The following is a 27,711-nucleotide window of genomic DNA, read 5'->3' as shown; positions in this document are numbered from 1 at the left end:
AGAAGAAGACCAATGCTCCTTATATCAGTTTTGTCTCTGATCGTGACAAGGCGTTAATTTGGAAAGATGTCTTGGTACATTTCACGCTCCAAACAGATGGTTATGATGATATAATAGATGGTGATGAATTGAAGGAGCGAGTTAGGGATTGGGCAATGAAGAAGATGGCCACCCAGTTTCAGACTTGGAAGAAACACCTATACACGACGTATGTCAAGAAGAACATAGCACCAGATTTTACTGTCCCAGGCCCGATCTCAAAGTAGAGGCCCTATTGGGATGAGTTTGTATAGTACAAGACTTCGGAAGAGGGTGTGAGTCGGGTGATAAAGAACCAACGTAATGCCCAACAGAAGACATACCACCATAACTTGGGATCAGGTGGCTACCCGACTGCCATTAAGAAGTGGAACAAAATGGAAGCAGACCTTCTTGCCAAGGGTATCAGACCAGAATCACTCGAGTGGGGAGAACGTGCAAAGAATTGGTTTTTCGCTCATGGGGGAACACTGGACCAGGAGACAGGGAAGTGCGTTTATGGCGCAAGACTACAAGAAGCAGCAGAAAGATTGTTTTATGCTCAGAGAGCTACTGCTAGTGGTGCGTTCAGGCCCAACAGAGAGAAGGATGAGCTGACATACGCCATCGGGACTATTGAACATGGTGGCTGAACTAGAGGCAAAGGAAGTGTCTCGTGGGAGCATGGATTCCCTCAGGACAGACCTTCCTACAGAAGTCGCCAGAGAAAGAAGGAAGAAGAGGCACAGCGGCTCTAGAGGTTGGAGGAAGCGGTGCGTGAAGCACAAGAGCGGGAAAAAAACCTTGAAGCGAGAATGCAGGAGGAAATCAGAAGGCAAGTGCAAATAGCAGTGAGTGCAAGCAAGTAGGCATCAGAGCTAGGAATCAACATTAGCCAATCTGTTCAATTGAAAAGCAGCTGCGCTTCCACGGAGATACCAAATCAAGGGGACATAGGACTGCGCTTCCCTATGGATGACGTCACTGAACCTTGCACAACATGTGAGCTACACATTCCGAAGGAGAATTCCACAATCAAGGTGGCTATCGGTCTTGTTAATCCTATCAACCGAACCAAGACACCAAGGATTCATGGGAATATAATCCAAGAAGGATATGCTACCATCTCGGTAGATAAAGCTGAAAAAGGTTTTAGTGATTTGCCTCTTGACATTCCTGGAGGTGATGGCGAAAGACTCTAGGAGAAGCGGAGAAGACATTCATTCTATGGCGCAAGCGCTACATCTTCATTCCAGGGATGTTGGCTCCACCTCCTCCTGAACTACCTCACCATAGGTACGTGCGGATGAAAACACTACATCATTAATTTGTATTGGCTTAAATAATTAACAATCTGCTCATAATAATATGTCATTCCTTTTTTTGTAGCAGATACTCCCCCAACCTAAATCCAATTGTTCAATCACCAGATCATCATAGTGATCTGTACGATGACATTGTGTTGGAAGGCAAGGCTACATCCACACCATCTCCAAGGAGGTCTCCAACGCCGCAGCGGCCACCTCCAAGGAGGTCTCCAACGCCGCTGCCAACACCTCCAAGGAGGTCTCCAACGCCTCCCCCACCCCGCCTACCAAGAAGCCTAGCAAGAGGCCAGCCCCTCAAACGAAGAACCAGTCCCTGCCTGCAAAGAAAGCCACCGTGAAACCAAGGGCTATTCCCAAAATAATATCTGAAGAGAAGGAAGAAGGAACTGATGCATATAAAAAAGACATGTCTAGATTCTATGACAAACTTAAAATGAATCAAGAAGCAAGGAGAAACCCGGAGAAACCGTACTTCTTCGTAGCTCTAGATATTCTAAGAAAAAAGGTGACTTCTTACTAGCAACAACATCGGGAATCTCATAAGCCGTCCAAATCAACGTTATCGGACTATGACCGCACTCTCACCAAGTCAATTGAGGTGGCACAGAAAAAGAAGCGGGCAGGGAAAGGAGTTGCCCAACTCGGACAACAAGCGCACCAATCAATCCCCCCGCTAGTTGTTGGTAATGAATATGGTTCGAATTTAGGATTAATGCATCAGGCAAACATACCTCCGGATGTCGATTTGGATCACCTTGGTGAATTTCTTGATGAGACTGGTCTCGACCTTTACCAGATGTTTGGTGATGGAAACATTGAGAGTGCGGCGGAGGTTGATATTTGGAAGAAAAAAATTTGTACTAGGCCAGAGACTATACAACCCTCAAGCCTTATCTGATATGGGGATGCAAATGTACCTGCTAAACAAGTGGTACATGTAGGCGTCTACCAGTGGAGACTTTTGCGTTGGTGTTAGAATTAGAGACGAACATTGGTTCTGTGGCGATGATGTTATGTATGTTGACTTTGCAGAATTTCATCAACTATGCCACCTGACCTCTCTGGATAAAGTTATCATTAGCTGCTATTGCCTGTAAGTAATAATTCTTTTGATCTATTATTAAACTCATCATATGTGTATATGCATATAAATTATCCTAACAAGTACTATATATATGCAGATTTACAATGATAGAGCTCAGAAAGGAAGGCTGCAATGAAATTGGTTTTGTTGATCCCCATATAGTATTCAAAGACCCAATTACTCCAAAGACTAATTGGAAGTCTGAGTCAGAGAGTAACCTCATGAACTTCTTAGTGAACCAACGCCACAAGAAGGATATACTCTTTCCCTATAACTTCAAGTGAGTGTTAATCATGTCGATCATCCTTAATGGCTCATATGTTGATTCTAGTTAATTAATGAGTGTTATGCGTTATATCCTATAAACACATGCAGCAATCACTGGATATTGATGGACATCGATCTGGTGAAAAGTCACTTGATAATCTATGACTCGATGAGAAAACCACAACAAGACTACCAAGATATGATAGATATTATCCAGAGGTAATTTTGGGATCTCTAGCAACTATATATACACACAAACATGATGATTAACTATATCTGATGACGTGGCAAATTTTTATTGGGCAGTGTTTGGAAAACCTTTATTGAGAAGCAACACATGGAAAAATGCAAAGCGCCACTGAATGTAATCCCTTTGAAAGTAAGTCCCCTGAATCGCATCATCTTTATTAATTAAACATATAGCTTTCACCGGATCACCAGATTGGATGACAAATCTTTTTCTTGTAAAGTGGTGTCTGAGGCAGGAACAGGGGAACAACTACTATGGTTACTATGTTTGCAAGTTTATCAAGGTGCTCTCCCAAAGAACTCCTACAGAGACTCAAAGTATATTAAAAATACACTATATATTCATTTAATTATTATTATTGATTGTGTTACTATGTCTTTATATATATATATGTACATATATTAATTTATTTTCCTTTAATTCAAACCTGTAGACTCGATGGTTGGAGGAAAAGGTCATACGGCAAGACCAAATCAAAGCAATTCAAGAGTCTATAGCCGGATTTTTTAATGAGCAGGTCATCGATTCCAAGGGCGAGTTCTACTTTGACCCAACACTGCCATTGAAGCCAAACTAGAGGATGAGAGGAAACTTGTTATGTCACAACAACTGTAATGCAATCTTTTGTAATATATGCACATGAAATAATATAATGTAAAATACACATATGCATGCATGCATGTAAATATATATATGATGCATGCATGCATATATATATATATATATATATATATATATATATATATAGAACTACTATCCTGTAGCTGGCTACAGAATAACTTATTCTGTAGCCACTTTGAGTTATGATAATTACTATGTTAATTTACGAGATTATAGTAACTCCTTACTAAGTGGTTTAATACAATGTTATGGTAAATATCCCCATGTGTTATAGTAACCCAACTATCGTAAATATGTATTGACATTATGGTAAATTAGTATATAAAATTATAGTAAATGGAGGTGGCTACAGAATAACTTATTTTGTAGCCGGCTACTGAATAGCCTCTCCCTATATATATATATATATATATATATATATATATATATATATATATATATATATATATATATATATATATATATTTCTATGCTTGAATTGTGTGATTTAATACGTTCATTGTGCTTGAAACCGAAACATACTATACGCGTGTATAAATATATAATTAGCAGCGTACAGTACGACTTCGAAAACCTATTTTGAAAAGAAAACAAAAAAAATGAAAAGAAAAGAAAAAGAAAAAACCTTTAGTCCCGGTTCGTATTACCAACCGGGACTAAAGGTGCCGGCCATCGTGGCATGTCAGGAGGCACCTTTAGTCCCGGTTGGTGTTATCCACCGGGACTAAAGGTCCTCCTTTAGTCCCGGTTCCTGACCCGGGACTAAAGGACCCCCCTTTAGTCCCGGATGCTTGCTCCCGGGTGGGGAACCGGGACTAGAGGTGGTTTTCTCCACCGGGAGTAAAGCTCGGTTCTCTACCAGTGAATAGTAAGCTAGGTAGATAACTCGACATCAGGTTTCATACATGACAGTTTCACAATTGTCCACTTCTGACTATTGTTGGCTAAACCATCAAGGCCAATAGTGGTGGTCCTATAGCTGAATGCATACATATCATATATTAGCTCACACAGCACACTGGCAGCGCAAGCCAAAATAAGAACCATGGAGTGGGGTAACATTGATCATTTAGTAATGGGAGCAAAGAACACACTCAGCTGGTGCTTCTTTGATCAGACAACTCCACACCTATAACCATAGAGATGAACAGGCTTAGGAATGAAATACCAATAGTCCACGTTAAAGTAGACAAGCAGGGAGAATTATACCTGTTAGATACTTTCAGGAAATAACCTATTCCTGAAACACTTCAGGGCAGCAACTTGCCACCTTTTTCATCACCAGACATAGTACTTGTGTCTTGTGAGAGGAGGCTTTTATAACCTTCTATCATCTTGGCCTCTTTGTTCTGCATCACTGAAAGATGGGCAAGTCTTCTCCCTATGGTTATAACCTTCTACATGTGTCTCTTTGCATTTCTGTACCTTCATGTGGTTTCATTAGCTTATGTCTGAATTTTACTGAATCTGTCAAGCTAATCCCAACAATGCAATTGTTCATGAAAGGTACATAATCAACATCCTGAACACATAAATCTGAACATACTAGAGTTGTTTAGGTAGCCCATCAACATCCAGTGCGCATTGGTAAATTATACTGAAATGTAACACTATTGCACCCTCGCATTTATACGGGAGATATTATATACTGATATATCCTCCCTTTGGGGCTATTATTCAATACAGGTGCTTTTATATCTTCCACTGTACAGTATGTACACACTTTGAAATGCTTGACACAACATAGATGAACTTACACTTATCCATCGATTGTTTCTTCACGTGTATGTGCATGAGAAGGTGAGACAGAAGGTGGTTTGTGGAGAGCCAATTTCTGATAGACGTCCTGCATTTCTGGCCTGAACTGAGGAGAACGTTGCAGGCAAGCAAATGCAACTTCGACAAGCAAAGAGATTTCTTTCATCTCCACCATTGTTGGTGATGATAAGCGTTGGTCCAACATATCCTCTATTGCAAGATGATGCTGTTGCAAGGAAGCAATGGACTGTAGCTCTCTGGGGTATCTCCCATCACAATCTCCAACACGACGACACCAAAACTATAGACATCACATTTTGTTGTCACCACTGGTGTGTAAGAAAGCTCTACATCAAAATAAAGCAACTGACAACAGTCAAACATAGTGACAAAACAAAGTGAAATTTTCATATTTGCAAATCGTAACATGAATATATTTGCTATATGAAAGAAAAAGCTAACTGACCACATACCAGGTGCTATATATCCATATGTTCCAGCTAGTTCACTCCGGTTGGATGAATATGGTTTGAGCATCCTTGCTTTTCCAAAATCTAAAACATAAGCCTTTAAAGCTGCATCCAGCAAGATGTTGTCGCTTGTTATATCACGATGGATTATCGGTGGGTTGCATTCATGGTGCAAGTAGTAGATAGCTTGCACTGGTAGACAATAAAGCTTTACTCCCGGTGGGGAACCCCCTCTAGTCCCGGTTCCCCACACGGGAGCAAGCATCCAGAACTAAAGGGTGGTCCTTTAGTCCCGGGTCAGAAACCAGGACTAAAGGGGGACCTTTAGTCCCGGTGGGTAACACCAACCGGGACTAAAGGTGCCTCCTGACATGCCATGATGGTCGGCACCCTTTAGTCCCGGTTGGTAATACAAACCGGGACTAAAGGTTTTTTTTCTTTTTTCTTTTCTTTTCATTTTTTTGTTTTCTTTTCAAAATAGATTTTCGAAGTCGTATTGTATGCTGCTAATTATACATTTATACGCGCGTATAGTATGTTTCGGTTCAAGCACAATGAACGTATTAAATTACACGATTCAAGCATAGAAATATATATATATATATATGCATGCATGCATCATATATATATTTACATGCATGCATGCATATGTGTATTTTACATTATATTATTTCATGTGCATATATTACAAAAGATTGCATTACAGTTGTTGTGATATAACAAGTTTCCTCTCATCCTCTAGCTTGGCTTCAATGGCAGTGTTGGGTCGAAGTAGAACTCGCCCTTGGAATCGATGACCTGCTCATTAAAAAATCTGGCTATAGACTCTTGAATTGCTTTGATTTGGTCTTGCCGTATGACCTTTTCCTCCAACCATCGAGCCTACAGGTTTGAATTAAAGAAAAATAAATTAATATATGTACATATATATATAAAGACATAGTAACACAATCAATAATAATAATTAAATGAATATATAGTTTATTTTTAACGTACTTTGAGTCTCTCTGTAGGAGTTCTTTGGGAGACCACCTTGATAAATTTGCAAACATAGTAACCACAGTAGTTGTTCCCCCGTTCCTGTCTCAGACACCACTTTACGAGAAAAAGATTTGTCATCCAATCTGGTGAAAGCTATATGTTTAATTAATAAAGATGATGCGATTCAAGGGACTTACTTTCAAATGGATTATATTCAGTGGCGCTTTGCATTTTTCCATGTGTTGCTTCTCAATAAAGGTTTTCCAAACACTGCCCAATAAAAAATTTGCCACGTCATCAGATATAGTTAATCATCATGTTTGTGTGTATATATAGTTGCTAGAGATACTGAAATTATCTCTGAATAATATCTATCATATCTTGGTAGTCTTGTTGTGGTTTTCTCATCGAGTCATAGATTATCAAGTGACTTTTCACCAGATCGATGTCCATCAATATCCAGTGATTGCTGCATGTGTTTATAGGATATAACGCATGACACTCATTAATTAACTAGAATCAACATATGAGCCATTAAGGATGATCGACATTATTAATACTCACTTGAAGTTGTAGGAAAAGAGTATATCCTTCTTGTGGCGTTGGTTCACTAAGAAGTTCATGATGTTACTCTCTGACTCAGACTTCCAATTAGTCTTTGGAGTAACTGGGTCTTTGAATACTATATGGGGATCAACAAAACCAAGTTCATTGCAGCCTTCCTTTCTGAGCTCTATCATTGTAAATCTGCATATATATAGTACTTGTTAGGATAATTTATATGCATATATACACATATGATGAGTTTAATAATAGATCGAAAGAATTATTACTTACAGGCAATAGCAGCTAATGATAACTTTGTCCAGAGAGGTCAGGTGGCATAGTTGATGAAATTCTACAAAGTCAACATACATAACATCATCGCCACGGAACCAATGTTCGTCTCTAATTCTGACACCAACACAGAAGTCTCCACCGGTAGATGCCTGCATGTACCACTTGTTTAGCAGGTACATTTGTGTCCCTAGATCAGATAAGGCTTGAGGGTTGTATAGACTCTGGCCTAGTACAAATTTTTTCTTCCAAATATCAACCTCTGCCGCACTCTCAATGTTTCCATCACCAAACATCTGGTAAAGGTCGAGACCAATCTCATCAATAAATTCACCAAGGTGATCCAAATCGACATCTGGAGGTATGTTTGCCTGATGCATTAATCCTAAATTCGAACCATATTCATTACCAACAACTAGCGGGGGGACTGATTGGTGCAATTGTTGTCCGAGTTGTGCAACTCCTTTCCCTGCCCGCTTCTTTTTCTGTGCCGCCTCAATTGACTTGGTGAGAGTGCGGTCATAGTCCGTTAACGTTGATTTGGACGGCTTACGAGATTCTCGCTGTTGTTGCTGGTAAGGAGCCACCTTTTTTCTAAGAATATCTAGAGCTACGAAGAAGTACAGTTTCTCTGGGTTTCTCCTTGCTTCTTGATTCTTTTTAAGTTTGTCATAGAATCTGGACATATCTTTTTTATATGCATCAGATACTTCTTCCTTCTGTTCAGATATTATTTTGGGAATAGCCCTTGGTTTCACGGTGGCTTTCTTTGCCGGCGGGGACTGGTTCTTCATTTGCGGGGCTAGCCTCTTGGTACTTGGCTTCTTGGTTGGCGGGGGCGGGGGAGGCGTTGGAGACCTCCTTGGAGGTGGTGGCAGCGGCGTTGGAGACCTCCTTGGAGGTGGCGGCTATGGCGTTGGAGACCTCCTTGGAGATGGTGTGAATGCAGCCTCGCCTTCCAACACATTGTCATCGTACAGAGCACTATGATGATCTGGCGATTGAACAATTGGATTTAGGTTGGGGGAGGATCTGCTACAAAAAAAGGAATGACATATTATTATGAGCAGATTGTTAATTATTTAAGCCAATATAAATTAATGATGTAGTGTTTTCATCCGCACCTATGGTGAGGTAGTTCAGGAGGAGGTGGAGGCGACATCCCAGGAATGATGATGTAGCGCTTGTGCCATAGAATGAATGTCTTCTCTACTTCTCCTACAGTCTTCTCGCCATCTTCCTCTAGGAATGTCAAGAGGCAAATCACTAAAACCTTTTCGGCTTTATCTACTGAGATGGTAGCATATCCTTCTTGGATTATATTCCCATGAATCCTTGGTGTCTTGGTTTGGTCGATAGGATTAACAAGACCGATAGCCACCTTGATTGTGGAATTCCCCTTCGGAATGTGTAGCTCACACGATGTAAAAGGTTCAGTGACGTCATCCACAGGGAAGCGCAGTCCTGTGTCCCCTTGATTTGGTATCTCTGTGGAAGCGCAGCTGCTTTTCAACTGAATAGATTGGCTAATGTTGATTCCTGGCTCTGATGTCTGCTTGCTTGCACTCACTGCTATTTGCACTTGCCTTCTGATTTCCTCCTGCATTCTCGCTTCAAGGTTTTTCCCACTCCTGTGCTTCACGCACCGCTTCCTCCAACCTCTGGAGCCGTTGTGCCTCTTCTTCCTTCTTTCTCTGGCAGCTTCTGTAGGAAGGTCTATCCTAAGGGAATCCATGCTCCCATGAGACACTTCCTTTGCCTCTAGTTCGGCCACCATGTTCAATAGTCCCGATGGTGTATGTGAGTTCATCCTTCCCTCTGTTAGGCCTGAACGCACCACAAGCAGTAGCTCTCTGAGCATAAAACAATCTTTCTGCTGCTTCTTGCAGTCTTGCGCCATAAACGCACTTCCCTATCTCCTGGTCCAGTGTTCCCCCATGTGCGAAAAACCAATTCTTTGCACGCTCTCCCCACTCGAGTGATTCTGATGTGATACCCTTGGCAAGAAGGTCTGCTTCCATTTTGTTCCACTTCTTCATGGCAGTCGGGTAGCCACCTGATCCCAAGTTATGGTGGTATGTCTTCTATTGGGCATCACATTGGTTCTTTATCACCCGACTCACACCCTCTTTCGACGTCTTGTACTGTACAAACTCATCCCAATAGGGCCTCTGCTTTGAGATCGGGCCTGGGACAGTAAAATCTGGTGCTATGTTCTTCTTGACATACGTCGTGTATAAGTGTTTCTTCCAAGTCTGAAATTGGGTGGCCATCTTCTTCATTGCCCAATCCCTAACTCGCTCCTTCAATTCATCACCATCTATTATATCACCATAACCATCTGTTTGGAGCGTGAAATGTTCCAAGACATCATTTCAAATTAACGTCTTGTCATGATCGGAGACAAAACTGATATGAGGAGCATTGGTCTTCTTCCATTCGCGGGTACTGATCGGGAGCCGGTCCCGTACATGATAACCACTGTGGTGTACGAATTTCGTTTTATTTGCCCCCCCCCCCGGTTCACCTGTATCCACATTGAACTCCGAAATGATGAAGCGGCCCTCCAATGGCTTTTTGGGACCTCGAACATTTTTACTCTTCGTTGTAGTTGTTGATGTCGATCCAGAGGGCTACAAAACATAAACATTATTTTTAATGTCATGAGCACACATAAGACATATGATAATATATATAGCTAATAATAAAAAATATATACTTGGCCAATATGTTGTTGCTCATTTTGTTCAAGAGCTAAGTACTGACTCCCGTCATCTGCATCCTCTTGCACGTTATTGTTAGCACCATCATCGCCGGCAACTTGAGTGCTAGTGTTGATCAAATTCATCATCAACTCCTCCTCATCCATGTTTCTCGGGTCGGCCATCTAGCTTCAAAAAACAAAACCAATATATAGTACGTTAAATCTTTGCTTACATGCGTAAAATCTATGAACAATATGCATTATTAAATCTTGCCCCTCGGTCACGGACGCAATTCGCCACACCAGGGAGAATTAGGGCTATACATAAACGGTCGAGGGCGAATTGCGTCGGTGACTAGGGCGAACCATGTCGGTGACATCAACAGCGCGGTTCGCCCTGGTGTGATTGTTTAGCGTTAACGATAACGATAATACGAATGTTGATCGACTAGGCCACGAGAGAGGGCGGTGTGACAAGAGTGGCGGTGCTCCACTCCGCCGTATATATGTTTGTACACATGGGTGAACGAGGGCGGCGGTGCTCCGCCGTATACATAGAAACGCATGGGCGAACGAGGGCGGCGGTGCTCCGCGATGTATATATACATGCATATGAATACAAATGATGTATATATATGTGTTGGCGCGGGGGCCGGTGTGCTGACGACGACGACGTGAGGTGGGCCGGCGTGCTGACGACGATGACGTGAGGCGGGCCGGGGCGGTGTCGGTGCGTGTTGTGATCCTATGTACCATGTGAACCATGTAGTCATTCATCATATAAGAAAATTCTATGCTGATAATGTAAGTATAAGTCATTATGAAATGTAAGTATATGTGTCTTATTGCTAATATAACCATTACTATTTCCGAAATGATAAGAATTTATTTTCTTCTTCTATAGGCACAGTACTTCGTCTCTGATGCTATGATATAAAGTTTGAAGATAGTCTTCCCGAAAAATATGTAATGCTCATATTACTTTAGCAATATTAATATATTATATCTGTATATTCAAAGTTCACAAATGAAGAAACGTTGAAGTTTTCCTTCATTTTTATATGATATTTGCGTATATAAAATCTAGGACATTTGTAATTTACTTTAGAATATCTATATTCGGTATCACAGCAAAATATAACATTTTTTGAAGTTTTCCACCGTCTGAGAATGTACAGAGAGATGAACTAATCACCTCGAGCTCGGCAGTGGAGGGCCTTGGACGCGCGCGGAGGAGGGCGCGGTGGAGGGCCACGGGCGTGCGTGGAGGAGGGCCACGGGCGCGTGCGGTGGAGGCCGCACGAGGAAGAAGAGGGCGGCGGTGTCACGGAAGGCGAACGGACGGCGGCACGAGGAAGAAGAGGGCGGCAGTGTTCGACGAGGAAGAAGAGGAGCGGATCGATCTGCGCCAGGCGCTGGCGGTTATATACCAAGGAGATTTACTCCCAGTGCCAGCCACCAGCCGGGAGTAAAGGGTCTTTACTCCCGGTGCACGTTACCAACCGGGAGTAAAGGTCCCTTTACTCCTGGTGCGTGTTACGAACCGGGAGTAAAGGGTTTTTTTTGGCGGGCCACAAAGTAAAGGTGGCCTGCAGTTTCGTTTTCCGCCTGTTTTGAGCAGACTTTTTTAATAGAAATATGGATTTTCTTGTTAAATACATAGTAAATTAAATAAAAGGCATAAAATTATTTTGTTAAAAATATGGATTTTCTTTTTCTTTATTGCACATAGGAAAAATCTATAACCTAACTTTTTTATTTTTTGTTATAATTGTAAAACATAATGTAACTAATATTTATTATTTCGTTAATGCAAAAATGTAGTGTTTAATTAAAATTATTAAAATTATTGGTTTTGGACAGGAAATTTGTTTTCACATCATTTTAACGTTAATATTTTAATTTTTCATCACTCAATATCCTAATTTTACTTTTCGAGAGAGAAATCCCACCAAATCAAACATTGATTGAATTTGAAACACAACATAATAAACATCTGAATTCACAATTATTACATAATATCTCAAACACACACTACATTAAATCACTATATCATCAAGTGGGCACAGCAGTGAAGTTCTTCTTTATGTATGTCCCTTGGTTATGATCGCGTCGTAACCATGGAGTGTCCTCATCATTTACCAAGATGCTAGGGTCTTTGTTCACTTTGAAGGGCGGAATTCGGTCATACTTTTCATAATCTTCTGATATGTCCGACTTGTCCTCGATTCCCACGATGACTCTTTTCCCTGAAAAACTATGTGGCGCTTTGACTCTTTGGTTGAGTCATTATTGTTTTTCCCTCTTTTTGGTTTGGTAGACATATCATTGACTTAGAACACCTGATTCACATCCTTGGCAAGGACGAATGGTTCATCTTTGTACCCAATATTACTAAGGTCTACTGTTGTCATTCCATACTCATTGTCTACTGTTACCCCGCCTCCGGTCACCTTGACCCATTGGCACTTGAACAATGGGATCTTCAAAGTAGGTGCATATTCTAGTTCCCATATTTCATCTATGCGGCCATAATATGTCTGCTTATTCCCATTCGGGTCTGTGGCATCTATGCGGACACCACTATTTTGGTTGGTACTCCTTTTATCTTGGGCTACTGTGTAGAATATGTTCCCATTTATCTCGTACCCTTTGTATGTTACGATATGCCATGATGGTTGCATAGCCAATAAATACAGTTGCTCATGGATGCTCTCATCACCTTGATATTTTTTTTGCAACCAACCACCAAAAGTTTCCATGTGCTTACGCGTAATCCAAGCTTCAGTCTTCCCTGGAAACTCGGATCATAAGAGATCCTTGTGTGTTTCAATATACGGATCTACCAAAGAGGAGTTCTGTAGAACTGTGTAGTGCGCTTTATTGAAATAATCATCCTCCATACCAATATATGTTTTCCTCCCTAGTGTCCCCTTTCCGCTTAGTCTCCCCTCATGTCTCGATTCAGGAACACCAATCGAGTCAAGGTCGGGAATAAAGTCAACACAGAACTCAATGACCTCTTCTGTTCCATAGCCCTTGGCGATGCTTCCTTCTGGGCGAGCACGGTTGTGAACATATTTCTTCGGGACTCCCATGAATCTCTCTAAGGGGACCATGTTGTGTAGGAACACAGGACCGAGAATGAAAATCTCCTTGACTAGGTGAACTAGGAGGTGTGTCATGATATCAAAGAAGGAAGGAGGGAACACCAACTCAAAGCTGACAAGACATTGAACCACATCATTCTGTAGTTTAGCTAGATCAGTTGGATCAATTGCCTTCTGAGAAATTGCATTGAGGAATGCACATAGCTTCACGGTGGCTAGACGTACATTTGGAGGTAGAATTCCTCTTAATGCAACTAGAAGTAATTGCGTCATGAGAATGTGATAGTCATGGGACTTTAAGTTACAGAATTTCTTCTCTGGCACATTTATAATACCCTTTATATTCGAGGAGAATCCAGATGGTACCTTGATGTTGTTTAAGCATTCAAACATGATTTCCTTCTCCTCTTTGCTTAGAGTGTAGCTAGCAGGACGTAAGTAATGGCGTCCATCATCTGTCTTCTCTGGATGTAGGTTGTCTCTTTCTCTCAAACAACGTAGGTCCTGTTGTGCTTCAAATGTGTCCTTAGGCTTTCCATACACACCCATGAAGCCTAGCAGGTTCACACAAAGATTCTTCGTCAGGTGCATCACATCGATCGAGCTGTGGACCTCTAGGACTTGCCAATAGGGTAGGTCCCAAAATATGGACTTCTTCTTCCACATGGGTACGTGACCGTTAGCGTCGTTCAGAACAGGTTGGCTGCCATGTCCTTTTCCAAAGACGACTTTCACATCATTGACCATATCGAGTACATCCTCACCGGTTCGGTTGCGAGGCTTGGTCAGGTGGTCTGCCTTCCCTTTAAAATGCTTGCCTTTCTTTCTTACGGGGTGATTTGTAGAAAGAAATCGATGATGGCCAAGGTACACGACCTTTCAACATTTTTTTAAGAATACACCTCTAATATCACCGAAGCAGTGTGTGCATGCATTATATCCCTTGTTTGACTGTCCTGAAAGATTACTTAGAGTAGGCTAATCATTGATTGTTACGAACAATAATGCTCGTAGATTAAAGTGTTCCTGTTTGTACTCATCCCACACACGTACACCTTCTTTATTCCACAAAATGAGAAGTTTATCAATAAATGGTCTCAGGTACACATCGATGTCATTGCCAGGTTGCTTCGGGCCTTGGATGAGCACAGGCATCATAATGAACTTTCGCTTCATGCATAACCAAGTCGGAAGGTTGTAGATACTTAGAGTAACAGGCCAAGTGCTATGACTACTGTTCTGCTCTCCAAAAGGATTGATACCATCTGTACTTAAAGCAAACCTTAAGTCTCTTGCATCATTTGCAAACTCCGGGAATTCTCTGTCGATTGCTCTCCACTGGGACCCATCAGCAGGGTGTCTCAACATATTGTCTACCTTATGGTCTTCTTTGTGCCATTGCAACAATTTTGCATGTTCTTTGTTTCTGAACAGACGTTTCAAGCGTGGTATTATAGGAGCATACCACATAACCTTGGCAGGGATTTTCTTCCGCGGACGTTCGCCCTCAACATCACTAGGGTCATCTCGTCTGATCTTATACCGTGATGCATGGCATACCGGGCATGCATCCAATTTCTCATACTCTTTGCCATGGTACAGCATGCAGTCATTAGGACATGCATGTATCTTCTCGATTTCTAGTCCCATAGGACAGACTACTTGTTTTGCTTCGTAGGTAGTGGCGGGCAATTCATTGTCCTTCTGAAGCATCTTCTTTTGGATTTTTAGTAACACTCCAAATCCCTTGTCAGATACACCATTCTTTGCCTTCCATTGCAGCAATTCTAGTGTGGTTCCCAACTTTTTCTGCCTGGCATCACAAGTTGGGTACAACAATTTGTTGTGATCTTCTAGCATCCGCTCGAACTTGATCTTCTCCTTTTCACTTTCACATTCTCTTTGTGCGTCATGAATGACCTGACAAAGATCATCAACAGGCTCATCTTCTGTGGCTACCTCTTCTTCAGCTTCTCCTATTGCAGTATCATTGAAGCACGCACCATCGGGAATAATATCATTGTCGTCCCATTGTTCTTCTTCACCTTCTTCCATTACAACGCCGGTTTCTCCGTGCTTCGTCCAACAAATATAGTTTGGCATGAAACCCGACTTGAACAAGTGTGAATGAAGAGTCCTTGAGCAAGGATATTCCACTGTATTCTTACATATGACACATGGGCAGCACATGAAATCGTCGTGTTTGTTTGCCTCGGCCGCACGTAACAAAGAATACACGCCGTTAATGAACTCTTGGGAGCGGCGATCAGCATTGTACATCCAATGCCGGCTCATCTGCATTACCTGACATAAATACCATATTAAAACCTAGATCATAATTAATTATTTATACAACATGTGTGCCACCACAAATGGTACAAATTTATGAAAGCATCGCTACAATGTAGACAAGCCCAACTACAACTAAAAGAACTAAAGCTAAAATATATTTCAGGAGCACAAGGATTTCACGACCAATCTCAACTAAAACAGACAGATCCCCTGATTGTGCAACATCTTTGGGCTTCTTCGGCTAGATCACTGCCTCATTAGCCGCCGTATCTGCCTGTTGTGCAAGATATTTTTGCACGAGTTCAACATACTCTTTCTCCCAGTAGAAGCCTAAACATCGTCCACTACCATCCCACTGAAATTAAAACAAAAAATTAGAACTTTAATCACAACCAACATGAAAATAGGTATAAACTAACCATAATCATTAAATACGATAAAATAACTCACATTGCGATCCGGACACTTGTAGAAGATATGATCCTTGTTGGGACCCTCCTTCTTCACTCGGTACTCCATCACAATCTTCGTCTCATCACGACACTTGCCGCATGGAATGAGAGGGAGGCCCGGCCTAAGTCGCTTTGGAAACCCATGAGAGGCCGAGGACCCAGAAGCAGTTGCCATCTACTCTCTAAACTCATTTTTTAATACACTATAAATTTCTCATTTTATAAACAAATAAAATTCTAAACTATAAAATTATCTATATCTCTAAACAATGAAGCAGTTGCCATCTTCTCTCTATACTCATTTTTAATACACTATAAATTTCTTATTTTATAAACAAATAAAATTAAGAAACTATAAAATTATCTATATCTCTATACTCATTTTTTTATACACTATAGCTCAAAAATATGTTTTAATAAATAATCATCCGTACTAGTTGACCTTGCTTACGTGATCATCTCGGCGAGCATTTCTCCACCGGACGGCACCGTACTTGGTCAAGAAAGAGCTCCGATTCTACGAGGAACGGAACACGGTCTTCCACGACCGTTGTCGCTCTCCCTCGTAGAATCAAAGCTCCTCCTTGATGTCCGTTACTGCTCGATAGAGAACATGCTCGCCGAGCTGAACACGGTCTGCAAGTTCAACTAGTACGGATTTTCTATAATTTTTTAACTATTTTCTAAGTTTTTCATTTCATAAAAAGTTAAAATAAAAAGTATGGTGATTGACAGACTACTGCGATGATATCGGGACATGTGAATAAATAACCATCCGTACTAGTTGAACTTGCTTACGTGGTCATCTCGGCGAGCATTTCTCCACCGGACGGCACCGTACTTGGTCAAGGAAGAGCTCCGATTCTACGAGGAAGGCAACATGGTCTTCCACGACCGTTGTCGCTCTCCCTCGTAGAATCAAAGCTCCTCCTTGATGTCTGTTACCGCTCGACAGAGAACATGCTCGCCAAGCTAAACACGGTCCGCAAGTTCAACTAGTACGGATTTTCTATAATTTTCTAACTATTTTCTAAGTTTTTCATTTCATAAAAAGTTAAAATAAAAAGTACGGTGATTGACAGACTACTGCGATGATATCGGGACATGTGAATAAATAACCATCCGTACTAGTTGAACTTGCTTACGTGATCATCTCGGCAAGCATTTCTCCACCGGACGGCACCGTACTTGCCATGGAAGAGCTTTGATTCTACAAGGAAGGGAACACGGTCTTCCACGACTGTTGCCGCTCTCTCTCGTAGAATCAAAGCTCCTCCTTAACGTCCGTTACCGCTCGGCAGAGAACATGGTCGCCGAGATGAACACGGTCCGCAAGTTCAACTAGCTACTTTAACCTTCTTTCATGTAAATATGCAAGCTTGAAGTGATTTTGAGCTCAAATTGCTTACAAATGAAAAAACCACAATAGAGAACCATATATATATATAGTGAACAAAATGAGATAAGACAATGGTGAAAAATGAGAGTATGAGATTGGTAACCTTTACAACTAAAGAATCGACGGAGAAATCAAAGAAATCGACGGAGGAATCGAAGAATGGATGGAGGAACAATGGAGGGAGGGAGGAAGCAAGAACACTACTGCAGTGAGCTTCAAAATGTGCTGAGCTCGGGCTCGAGGAGGAAGGAGATGGCCAGGATATAAAGGGGGGACCTTTAGTCCCGGTTGGTGGCTCCAACTGGGACTAAAGGTAACTTTCCAACCCTGGGCGCAGCCACGGCCCAGGAGTAGACCTTTAGTCCTGGTTGGAGCCACCAACCGGAAGTAAAAGTATACCTTTAGTCCCGGTTGGTGGCTCCAACCAGGACTAAAGGTACCTACCACCTCTGTCTGGCGCAGTAGCCGTTGGGTAGGGACCTTTAGTCCTGGTTGGAGCCACCAACCGAGACTAAAGGTATCTCTAGTCCCAGGCGCACAAATTTCCAGGACTAGAGCCCATTTTAGCCGAGGATCAAAGGTCTGTTCTCTACTAGTGTTGAGCCATATCTCTTGCAATGGCAACTCGCTTCTGCCAGACTGTAGCACCTGGTTTTAAGAACAAAACCAGATACGCACCATATGTGAGCCTAGGAAGTCAAATCTCACATATAGCTACAAATAAGGGTAATACCAAAAGACAATGCTTAATATATAACATATTAGTCTAAAGAATACAACCTTAGATAATAGACAGCGGAAAGACAACTCCGATCTTCGGGTGAAGACTCCAATTCTACAGGGACAACTGACTGGTTGATCACAAGCATAACTCCTTCAAACTCAACAAATATAACATGGGGTTCATGAGGCTTAAAAGGCTGATACTGGTTTAACTGCGATTAGCTTTTAATGAGTCATCTTTTAGTAATTGAGTAGCAACAAGTTTATCACAAGCCCATAAACACATGATCAGGTAAACATGAATAATGAATAGCATAAACAGTAATCATTAATGAGCATATTCATCATCAGTATCATTTGCGTTCATCATCATTAACCATTAGTGATCATCTATTCTGTAAGTGTTCCAAGGCCGCTCGTGACCATGAGCATAGCAGATATATCAATTTTACACTCTGCAGAGGTTGTATACTTTCACTGTGAGTCGTTATTTACCCTTTCGCCCGAGGTAGCTAATCTCTTGACCCACTTTCAAGGAAGGTCGGCAGGGTTTACTATGAAGCCTTTCAAAGGTTCGTCTAACAAGTTAGGGCCATTAGATTCACTCAGCAAACAGATGTAGAGCCCCATTCCCGATGGTATAATGACGTGCAACCTATACACAAGGGGATAGAAGGCGCACTATACCCGATTTGGCAAGCCATTCTTATGCCAATAAAGGTAACCACTAACAAGCTAGAAAAGGTCCTTATACTGAGCTAAAGCCAGAGCCATATAGCCCTCACAGCTGTACTATAAGTCCCGGATGATCACTTACAGATAAGTCCTTAGGGAGAGGAATCTAAAGCATCATGAAAACAACCCAATGCTCTAGCCCCCTTGATCCATGTTGCTACAAAGCATCTTTCAGTGTTTATTGCATAATACATTAGTCAAGTTACAAGATCATGGTTGTAGTTGAGCACTTGCAAAACTACCCAATGCAAAAACCCAAAGATATCAAGGTACAGGGTAACAAAGTGCTAGGAAATCCTTAGTGGTAGTCAAGGTAGACACATGCAATATGAATTAAATGATTAAAGGTGTATAGGACAACAAGGAAGATCCCATGCTATACTTGCCTTAAAACACCGATCCTTCGGTAAATTTTAATCTTCAACGTTCTTCTTCTTCTTGATCACCACGTATATCTCACCAATTGGACATAATCATAAAGCACCACACAAGCATCCATACAACCATACACGAAGCAAACAATAGAACTATATTAGAATAGTACACCAATCATAGAAAAATAAGTGAAAGAGTTTGAAACATGATTCTACGCATCGCTACGAACACACAGTCGCGAGAAGCACTCTAATCAGAGCTTCATTTATTTTATCTATATAAAATCTTATATAAATTGAATTAAGTCAGATTTAGAATCGAATTGTAAAACTAAAGTCAAACAAATCATATTTTATTTACAAAACCCAGTTGCATAATTATTAATCAAGATATGATTTCAACCATGAAATTTCAGAAATAGTAATATGGTAACCACTGGTACTAACTTGTAGATCTCGTTGCTATGAATCTAACGCAACTTGAATGGATCAAAACGGAGCTAAAATGTGGAAGATATAAAATAAACAAGATTTCCTTTATTAAAATAATATATTAAATCTACCCTCGAATTTCAAAAGTTGAAAACATACTTAACAGTAGTATGAACATATAGATTATGAAATTACGAACCTAACACAAGTTGAACGGATCAAATCAGAGTTAAAATGGAGAAGTTATGGCTAAAACAAAATCAGTGGCAAATCTGTAAATAAGTGAAAACGTATTTTCAATCTAACCGAAACAAAGTACGCTTTCAAAAGAAGAAAACAGACTCAAGGAAAACATTTTGGACTATGGGTTCAATTATTAAAATACATAGGGGATCTTTAGTAAAATGGCCACGCGAAGGGGTATCCTCCGATTGAGGCCGTTCGATCAGATTTGGACGACCAAGATGTAGTCGGACAGGTGAGATCGGCCGACGGCGAGGTAAGTGGTGGTGGTGCCAAGGCTAGACTTAAGAAGCTTGTCGGCGACATGAGTTAAGGGCCTACGGTCCATGGCGGAACAAACTGAAGACATGGGAAGAAGGAGGGGGCGACGACGGACTCACCAAGGCCAAGTATGACGGCGCGGAGCGGATGACGATGGTGCTTCGCTTGGTGGGCAACGACGACTCGGCGGCGCTAGGGTGCGGCGTGCGACTACGGTGCTAGGGTGATGCAGCGGCTCGCTAATGGATTAGGCAAGGGAGGTGGGGTGCGGGCGGCTTATATGGGGCGGAGCGGTGTGGAGAGGATCGAGGTAGTTTGGCGGCGTCAAGCTTCATGCGGCGGGATCCGTCGATGGCGCAAGGCTAGCTTGGCCAAGGGCGGTGCGAGATGGGGCTCAGGGTAGGCGGCACGACGTGGAGGCTTGCTACTTATGGGGCTAGCGCGGCTTGGACAGCAAGGCAACGAGCTCGGAAGGCAGCATGGGCGGAACGGACACGGCCTCCTTCGGCGTAGCAGAGTCCATTACGGGGACGGCTCAAGGTGGGAGATGCGACTGACCGGTGGGCTAGACACGTCAGCGGGAGATGGCGGGGCTCGGCTGCACGGCCTTGCTGGGCCGCTGTGGAAAAATAGGAGGCCATGCGAGTGAGCCGCCATGCGGGTAAGCCAGCCTAGCTAGGCTTCGGTGGAAGCGAGCCTACGGAGGGGAAAGAGCGGGCCGACGCTGAGCAAAGAAAAAGAAAAGTTGGGCCTCGGGCCAGATCGAGAGAAGAGGGAATTTTCCATTTTCCAAATCTTTTCCATTTTGTTTCCAAATTCAAATCCAAATGCAAACCAAATCAAATTCGAAAATGATTTGAAATACACTTTTTAATTCAAATAAAATTGAGAAATTTTGGTAAGTTCTCCAAAAATAAATTTTACACCTTTTTAAATTCTTTTATTTTCAAATTTTATTTTCTTTTTTTTTCCTTTTGTTTCATAGCCATTTTTAATTTCTTTTTAAAAGCATTTCAAGCCATTTTGAATTTTAAATCAAAACCACTCAACCAAATAAATCAAATGCATCGGCATGTATGCTCAAACATGTTGCTAGCTTATGATAAATTTTAATTTAATGAAAAATTGTATTTTCCTATATTTCATGTGCATAAAAAAATTTCACAAATAAATCATTTTAATCCTATTTTCAAAAGAGGCAAATTTTAGGGTGTTACATGTACTGTAAGTCCCAGATGACCACTTACAGATAAGTGCTTAGGGGGAGGAATCTAGAGCACCATGAAACTACCCAATGCTCTAGCCCCCTTGTTCTATGTTGCTAAAAACATCTTTTAGTGTTTATTGCATATTCCATTAGTCAAGTTACAAGATCATGGTTATTCATCTTAAGCACTAGCATAATACTACCCAATGCATAATCACCCATGGTGTCAAGGTACAAGATATCAAATATCTAGGATATCTTTATTGGCAACAAGGTAGACACATGCAATATGAATTAAGTGATTAAAGGTGAATAGGTAACAAGGATGGTCCATGCTATAGTTGCCTTAAACTTAGATCATTCTTCTATTGAATTATAACCTTCAAAGGACTTCTTCTGGATCACCCACTTCTTTTATATCACGAACGCAAAGCTCACCGACTGGACATGATCATAAAGCACCACACAAGCATCCATGCAATCATACACGAAGCAAACAATAGAACTAAATTAAAACAGTACACCAAACATATGAAACAACAAGTAAAAAGGTTTTAAAGATGTTCTACACGTCGCTACGAACACACAGACACGAAAAGCATGCTAATCGGAACTACGGCTGTAAAGAAACGACTACATGGTTTTATATTATAAAAAAAGAGAAGACTATAAGCTTGATTTATGTTAATTAGAAAAAACTATGTGAGTAGCATTAATTTAGATTAAACAAATCATATTTATACTTAAAAACTGAGTTGAAGCTAATTATATTTTATTTATAAATATTTTGATATCATTTATGCCAATTCAACTTTAACTTGCAAATACAAACTGACATGTGAGAACATCTAATCAAATTTGATGTGTGTTTAGACTAAACATATTATAGTTTAGAAACATATTTATGTTAGCAACTAATCATGTTAAAACTTATTTGCAAAAGAGCATTGTATATAATTATGTTGCTTTTATTTATAAAAACTAGTTGCATGCATATTAGTCAAATTAATATTTAAGCATATATATAAAAGTCACTTGACATGACAAACGAAGACACTAGCATGTAGATCACATTGATACGAATCTAACGCAATTGGAACGATTCGAAACTGACTTAAAACGAATATACGACAATGATATTACGAACTGGTGGTAATTTTGTAATTACCTCATCTTCATCCTTTGGCCTCCCGTACAGCCACCACACGGCCATGACAACAGCAGCTGCACAGGGGTGGGCTCGACTTGTTGTACGAAGGAGAGAATGGCCAGGCTAGGCAGCGCAGCGGTGACGGCGACGGCGATGACGAGAGAAGAAGAAAAATGTAATTTACTACACGAGAAATTTCCCAAACTAGGGGCTCCTCTCATGGTAGTTTTGGTGTGCTTTGCCCAAGGGGTCGATACATATTTATAGGGAGAAAAACTCTCCACATCTACATCAACTAGCAATATGGTACTAATTGATGTTGCACCCTCCACATTTACTAATGGGCCTAAATAGTCATTAAAGAACATTAGTAAATAAATACATGGGCCTTTAGGATTTATTAGGATTATTGCACATGGGCTTTGAGCTTTGAAAAAAAGAGACATTTATTATTTTCGAAATTAATTAATTTCGTGGAAAAAAATTTTCCAGAAAAGTCTAGAATTATTATTTAAGCCACGAAAAATACTTCGAAAGCTCTGAAAATTCGGGGAAAATTCCCAAAGACATTATGGAACATGAAGAACACAAATAAAGTATTTGGAGCCCATGATAAGATAATTTGGAGCATCTAAAAATTAAATTATGCTCACAGACAAGTAGGAACAAGTTCTAGAAAAAGGTGAAAATTTTTCCAAAAAGTTTGTAGAGATTGATTGACGGACGAGGAACTGAATGGAATGATTTGCGTTACAATGAAAAGATTTTAGGAAGCTCCCAACTAAATCTTGAGCTGAGAAACAAAGAATTTGATTGTAGAAAAAGATAAAGGCGTGCCGGAGAAGAAAAATCGACTTACTAACGCATTTTAAAGACTTTGCTCACTCTCAACATACAAAGAAGCAACAAGCAAACATCACATCATCCAAACGCCCATCAAAATTAGAAAACTTTGAAAATTCACATTTTTCCTATAACTAAATTTGCGCTAGCTCAAACTAAACTTGGTCAATTTTATCCAAATATTAAAATAATTCATTTTATTTAGTGTTTTCTATACACAACACAAAATCGGAAATTTTGGGGTGTGACATAGACCAACTCCTTTGCAAGATCCTCATTTCCCAAGATAATGTGAATGTTTCCTCTCTCAATGTAATCGTACACTAAAAATTTGTACCTTGGATGGGAGCAAAATCCATACAACTTGACGATGCTTCTATGCCGTATCTTTGTCAGCACTTCAATTTCACTAAGGAATCTATTCTCATCACAAATCCCTTCTTCAGTTGGGTGAAGCTTTTTCACCGCAACTAAAGTCCCTCCTCGAAGCTGTGCCTTGTAGACTGTGCCAAAACCCCATGATCCAATGAGGTACCTATCGCTGAAATTTTCTGTTACCCTAGTGATGTCCTCAAACACTAGTTTCCCATCAAAATTCCATACCGAGAGAACATCACTTGTATCTGTAACTGTTGTAATTTGAGGTCTTTTCCTTTTGCGAAGGATCATTACTAACACAACAATTGAGAGAATAATAACTATGCACACTGGGATAGAAGCAACTAGGGCCAAGTGGTGAATTCTAGCTTTGTGGCATTCCTTTATTGGAGTTGAAGAGCATGTGGGCAGGCCTGAGATATTACCACAGAGACCTTTGTTGTGGCAGAACCATTTTGCTGAGGCATTGTGGAATAGTTGTCCTATTGGAAGAGGCCCTTCCAAGTTGTTGTATGACACATCAAGTGTTGACAGACTAGCCATGCTACCAATGGAGGAAGGAATGCTTCCACTGAACTGATTATGGGAAAGGTTTAGTTCCTCCACATCACCAAGTTCCCAAGTTCTACAGGTAGCTTGCCCGTGAGTTTGCTGCTGCTTACATCCAACACCATCTGTAGCCCTCCCAGATTACCAATAGTCATCGGCAGAGGTCCACTCAAGTTGTTGTCTTTAACCCTTAAGGATATTAGCATAGTACAACTCCCAAGCTCTTGTGGTATTGATCCACTCAACTTATTTGCAGATATATCAAGGTATTGTAAAATTTGCAGCTGACCAAATTCAGGTGGTATATTACCTGAAAGTTTGTTCTGCGATAAGTTGAGAAAGTACAGGTTGGCAGGATTGTTGAATTCTGCTGGTATACTGCCCGTTAGGTAGTTGGCATGTATTGTAAGTACCTCTAGTTTTCCAAGGTTTGAAAGCTCGGGAGGTAAGCTTCCTGTTATCATGTTTTCTTCCATAACAAAAATGGTCGAATTGGTGTTTGAAGACCAGGTTTTGGAGAAATACTCGAAAAAATTGTTTCTATCCAACTTTTCTTTGACAAGTCGGGGATGTGGCCCAAAAGATGATATATCTCCTGTCATTTTGTTGGCACTAAGGGAAAGAATCTTCAAGCTCCTACATGTTTCAAGGCTTATAGGAATTGTGCCAGTGAACATGTTGTTAGTAACGTCGAACCTAAGAAGATTCCCGCCTTTGCATAGATCAGAGGGCAGTTCCCCTAACAGAGAGTTGTATGCCAAATCGACATCTGTTAAGTATGTAAATTTTATCGAATTCTCATGGCAAAGGACCTGGCAGCTTGTTCGATAAAAGACGTAGGTCTCTTATGCTTGTGAGGATTGTGAAAGTTGCTGGGATGGAGCCTGAAATCTTGTTTTCGGATAAAGACAAGGCATGGAGATCCACCAAAGCGCCAATCTCTGCAGGGATGGATCCGACGAACTGGTTTTCAATGAGGCTAAGAAAGTTTAGCGTAGTAAGGTTCCCCATGCTCGGTGTAATAGGGCCACTTAGCTGGTTGGCGTCTAAAAACAGCTCGCTTATATTGGAAAGCAAACTAATCTCATTTGGAATGGGCCCTGACAGATTGTTACGGAAAAGGTAGAGGAGGTTTAGTTTGGACAAGTTGCCAAGGCTTTGAGGCATCGGACCACTTATAAAGTTGATGCCTAAGTGCAAAAATTCTAGATCTGGCAGGTTCCTGAGCTCCTCGGGGATTGGCCCGGTGAACAGGTTTTGTCCGGTGACGAGTTCAACTAGTGTCGTTAGGTTCCCAAGGGATGCAGGGATACGGCCTGTGAGGTTGTTGCAGCAGAGTCCCAGCTGGCTAAGGCTTGCCATGTTGCCCAACTCAGGCCTTGTTTATATCACCTCCAAATTCTAAGTTTTTTCACTCTCTCTCCATCACATCAATTTTTAGCTGCTTGTATGAAGTGTTAAATGTAGGTAAAAAAATAACTAATTGCACAGTTTAGTTCGAAATCACGAGATGAATCTTTTGAGCTTAGTTGGTCCACGATTAGACAATATTTACCAAATAAGACGAAAGTGCTACTATTCATCGAGTTGAAATTTTTTGCAATCTAAACATGGCCTCAGATGGTATTTGTCCATGGAGCCAGTTGTTGCCCAGATCGAGGTAGGAGAGCTTAAGTAGGGACGTGATGGCTAGCGGGATCTCTCCACGGAGGCTATTGTAGGTGAGGTGAATGTGTGTGAGGAATGGGAACGCTGAGAAGTTGATCTCACCAAGGTAGCCGTCGAGGCCGGCGTTTGAAAGGGAGATTTTGGTCACTGCAAGGGGCACACGGCGTCCACGGTGCATGGCGGCCGTTTGCTGCTGCACGGGCTCGTCCCCCTGCTGCCACGAGTCCAGCGCCGGCGACGAGTTCCGCAGGGTGGACTTCCACTGGAGGAATGGAGCCGCTTAGCAGGTTAGTAAGCAAATCTAGGTAGCTTAGATTGGAAAGCAAACAAATCTGGTGTGGAATGGGCCCTGAAAGATTGTTAAAACCAAGGTAGAGGATATTTAGTATGGTCAAGTTGAGAAAGATTTTTGGTATTTGACCGCTTAGAGCATTTTGGCTTAGGACCAACGTTTCAAGATTGGTGAGCTTCCCGAGCTCCTCAGGGATCGATCCAGTGAGCAAGTTGCTTTGTGTGATGAGGGTAACTAGGCCCTGTTTAGTTCCACTTTATTTTACCAAATTTTTCAAGATTCTCCGTCATATCGAATCTTTGACGCATGCATGAAGCATTAAATATAAATAAAATATAAAACTAATTACACAGTTTAGACGAAATCCACGAGACGAATCTTTTAAGCTTAATTAGACTATGATTGGATAATAATTGCTAAATAACAACGAAAAGCGCTACAGTTGCATTTTGCAAAAACTTTCGGATCTAAACTGGGCCCTAGTGTCGTTAGGTTCCCAAGGGATGCAGGGATACGGCCTATGAGGTTGTTCGAGAAGAATCCCAGCCCGCTAAGGTGTGGCATGTTGCCAAACTCAGGTGGTATGCTTCCATTCAGCCAATTGCTGCTGAGATCGAGGTGGGAGAGCTCTGGTAAGGAGGTGATGGTCAGCGGGATCTCTCCACGGAGGCTATTGTAGGTGAGGTCAATGTATGTGAGGAACGGGAGCGCCGAGAAGTTGAGCTCACCGAGGTAGCCGTCGAGGCCGGCGTTTGGCAGGGAGATCTCGGTCACTGCAAGGGGCGCACGGCGGCCACGGTGCATGGCGGTGCACACCACGCCCGTCCAGTTGCTGCTGCACAGGCTCGTCCCCTGCTGCCACGAGTCCAGCGCCGGCGACGAGTTCCGCAGGGCGGACTTCCACTGGAGGAGGGCCGCTATCTGGGACCTGAGATGCCCTCCATGATGGTGCCTAGCTGCGTCCGCGTGCAGGAAGTGAACGCACCAACGGAGCAACAAGCAGAATATTAGCTCTATCGTCGCCATATTTGGTGGTTTTCTTTGTTTCTTTGTTTCTTTCTTTTGTGATTAACAGCTAGCTCTGAAGGTGGCATTGGTATTTGTGTCTAGAGTGTGCTGCTGCATGAACTCAAACGTAGTACGTATACAGCAATGCTGGAGAGTATAGGATGTATATATATCGTTTTTGTCAGCTAAGCTACGTGTGGTGGCCAGGTCATCAATTGGAAAAAGTAACTAGTCTCAATCTGTTAAGATTACGTGAAGATGGCCAAACTCGATCTAT

At 41.6% G+C, this 27,711-nt stretch overlaps 1 protein-coding gene and 1 pseudogene across 1 annotated transcript; both read right to left on the bottom strand.

The window, feature by feature from the left end:
- Window positions 1-5,327: 5,327 nt before the first annotated feature.
- LOC136548274 (MDIS1-interacting receptor like kinase 2-like) lies at window positions 5,328-24,930 on the bottom strand (annotated as a pseudogene).
- Window positions 24,931-26,045: 1,115 nt separating this feature from the next.
- On the bottom strand, window positions 26,046-27,452 carry LOC136548273 (putative leucine-rich repeat receptor-like serine/threonine-protein kinase At3g53590). Its single transcript, XM_066539867.1, has 2 exons — window positions 26,886-27,452; window positions 26,046-26,396 (listed from the first exon to the last, which is right to left on the bottom strand). Exons 1-2 carry the CDS (start codon window positions 27,450-27,452, stop codon window positions 26,046-26,048), a joined length of 918 nt encoding a protein of 305 aa, XP_066395964.1.
- Between the last annotated feature and the right edge of the window lie 259 nt (window positions 27,453-27,711).

This window comes from Miscanthus floridulus, chromosome 4, assembly GCF_019320115.1.
Source record: "Miscanthus floridulus cultivar M001 chromosome 4, ASM1932011v1, whole genome shotgun sequence".
Taxonomy (NCBI): Eukaryota; Viridiplantae; Streptophyta; class Magnoliopsida; order Poales; family Poaceae; genus Miscanthus; species Miscanthus floridulus.
Note: the sequence above shows the minus strand (reverse complement) of the source record. Positions and strands in the feature narration are given on the sequence as shown.